At 53.2% G+C, this 1527-nt stretch overlaps 1 protein-coding gene across 1 annotated transcript; it reads left to right on the top strand.

The window, feature by feature from the left end:
- Window positions 1–255: 255 nt before the first annotated feature.
- Window positions 256–645, top strand: LOC107683021 (transmembrane protein 100-like). The gene has a single exon (XM_016479114.1). It carries the CDS (start codon window positions 256–258, stop codon window positions 643–645), a length of 390 nt encoding a protein of 129 aa, XP_016334600.1.
- Window positions 646–1527: the final 882 nt, after the last annotated feature.

Below are 1527 nucleotides of genomic sequence, written 5' to 3'. Positions count from 1 at the left end.
AGTCTCATACTATGGCATTTTACATCAGAGTGCAGCTGCAGCCAATCAGAAGCTTCGGGCTGCCCCCTCTGCTGCTTGACTCCACCCCTCCTTCTGGCCACATATATAGCAGCGCTCATTCTGTCTGCTCGAGTGTTCAACGTGCTGCTGTGGGCTCGAGAGACAGAGAGCCGTGGCACTGACAAACCCCACAGACATTGAGTGAATCTACACAATTCCTTGCCTAGATTGCATTTAGCAGCATCCAGTAGTAAGATGGGATGTACCACGGGGCACTTCACTTGCCAACCGCAGACGGCAGCGGCGGCCCCAACCCAGGAAGGCCAGTCGCAAGAAGGAGCTCCCAAAGTCCCAGAGGTGCTGTCGTCCCTAGAGAGGCTCTCGCAAGCCACGGGAGGGATGGAGAAGTCTTGGTACCGCTGCATCTTCCCATTTGGGATCATCTCGTTGGTGATCGGAGTGGCTGGAACCGGGGTGACATACACGTACAACGATCTCCCGCAGACCAAGGTGGTTTCCGTGGTCCTGTTGATCGTGGGGCTGGTCCTGGTACTGATGGCGACTGCTTGCTGGACGGTCCATAAGAAGAGGCGCAGGAAAAAGAAAGAAGGAGGGTCCTTCAGCTCCGAACAGTGTCCCTTGTGACAGCGGCCAAAAAAAATGGTGGCGGATAATAGACCGAGATCTCCGTCCACTCAGGTATCCGTGGTGGACAAGTCGTGAAGGACAGGTCCTCTCTGAGAATCCTGTGGAAAATACGACGTAGGCTGGCATGAGGGTTCACCGGAGTCACGCATGCAGTTTACCGTCGCTCAGCAGGTGTCTGGTATCAAAACAAGCCTGGAGAGGGACACACATCCCTGCACGCACACACACAGGACACTTAACACTAGCCACGAGCCTCTCGCGGAGCCTCTGCTGCCATCAACGCCGCTGTTAGTCTCCTGCATTCCTGTTATGCTGAAGAAGTGGGCCAGCGGCGGCAACCGGACACCGCGACAAAAGAGGAGTTCACCTCCGTCACCGTCACACGTCATTCTCCCGTCCGGTGACACCGTAGCAATGTGCGAGCTTTTTTGCGGAGTGGAACTTGAACCTGCGTCTGCAAGCTAGAACCGGCAGCTGCGGATCAGGATAGAAAGAAAGCACGGACTGGAGAGGTCGAGAATGTGTTCGTCTGCATGTGTGTATATGTGTGTGTGTGTGTGTGTGTGGAATATGTGTGCTGGATGGACTTAAGAGACAAGACACCTGCTCAGCCTCTTTCGCTGTCAGCCCTCCGTCATTCGTAGTCACTAATGATTTAGGACAGGGCTGCAGCACCTGATATCAAGGACGCAAAGACCCAAGCTTGATTTATTGGGAATGTTACACAGTGTACAGTGTGTTGAAGGAGTTTTGCATTGGATTGTGTGTGTGTGATTCTATCTGGCAAATCCATCCCATCCCTGACTCTTCAAGGACCTCATATAGTTGGTATTCGGAAAAACAACCGCAGAGGAATTTTATAACGGACACGGTTCAGAG

Source organism: Sinocyclocheilus anshuiensis, unplaced genomic scaffold (assembly GCF_001515605.1).
Source record: "Sinocyclocheilus anshuiensis isolate Anshui unplaced genomic scaffold, SAMN03320099.WGS_v1.1 C32820741, whole genome shotgun sequence".
Taxonomy (NCBI): domain Eukaryota; kingdom Metazoa; phylum Chordata; class Actinopteri; order Cypriniformes; family Cyprinidae; genus Sinocyclocheilus; species Sinocyclocheilus anshuiensis.
Note: the sequence above shows the minus strand (reverse complement) of the source record. Positions and strands in the feature narration are given on the sequence as shown.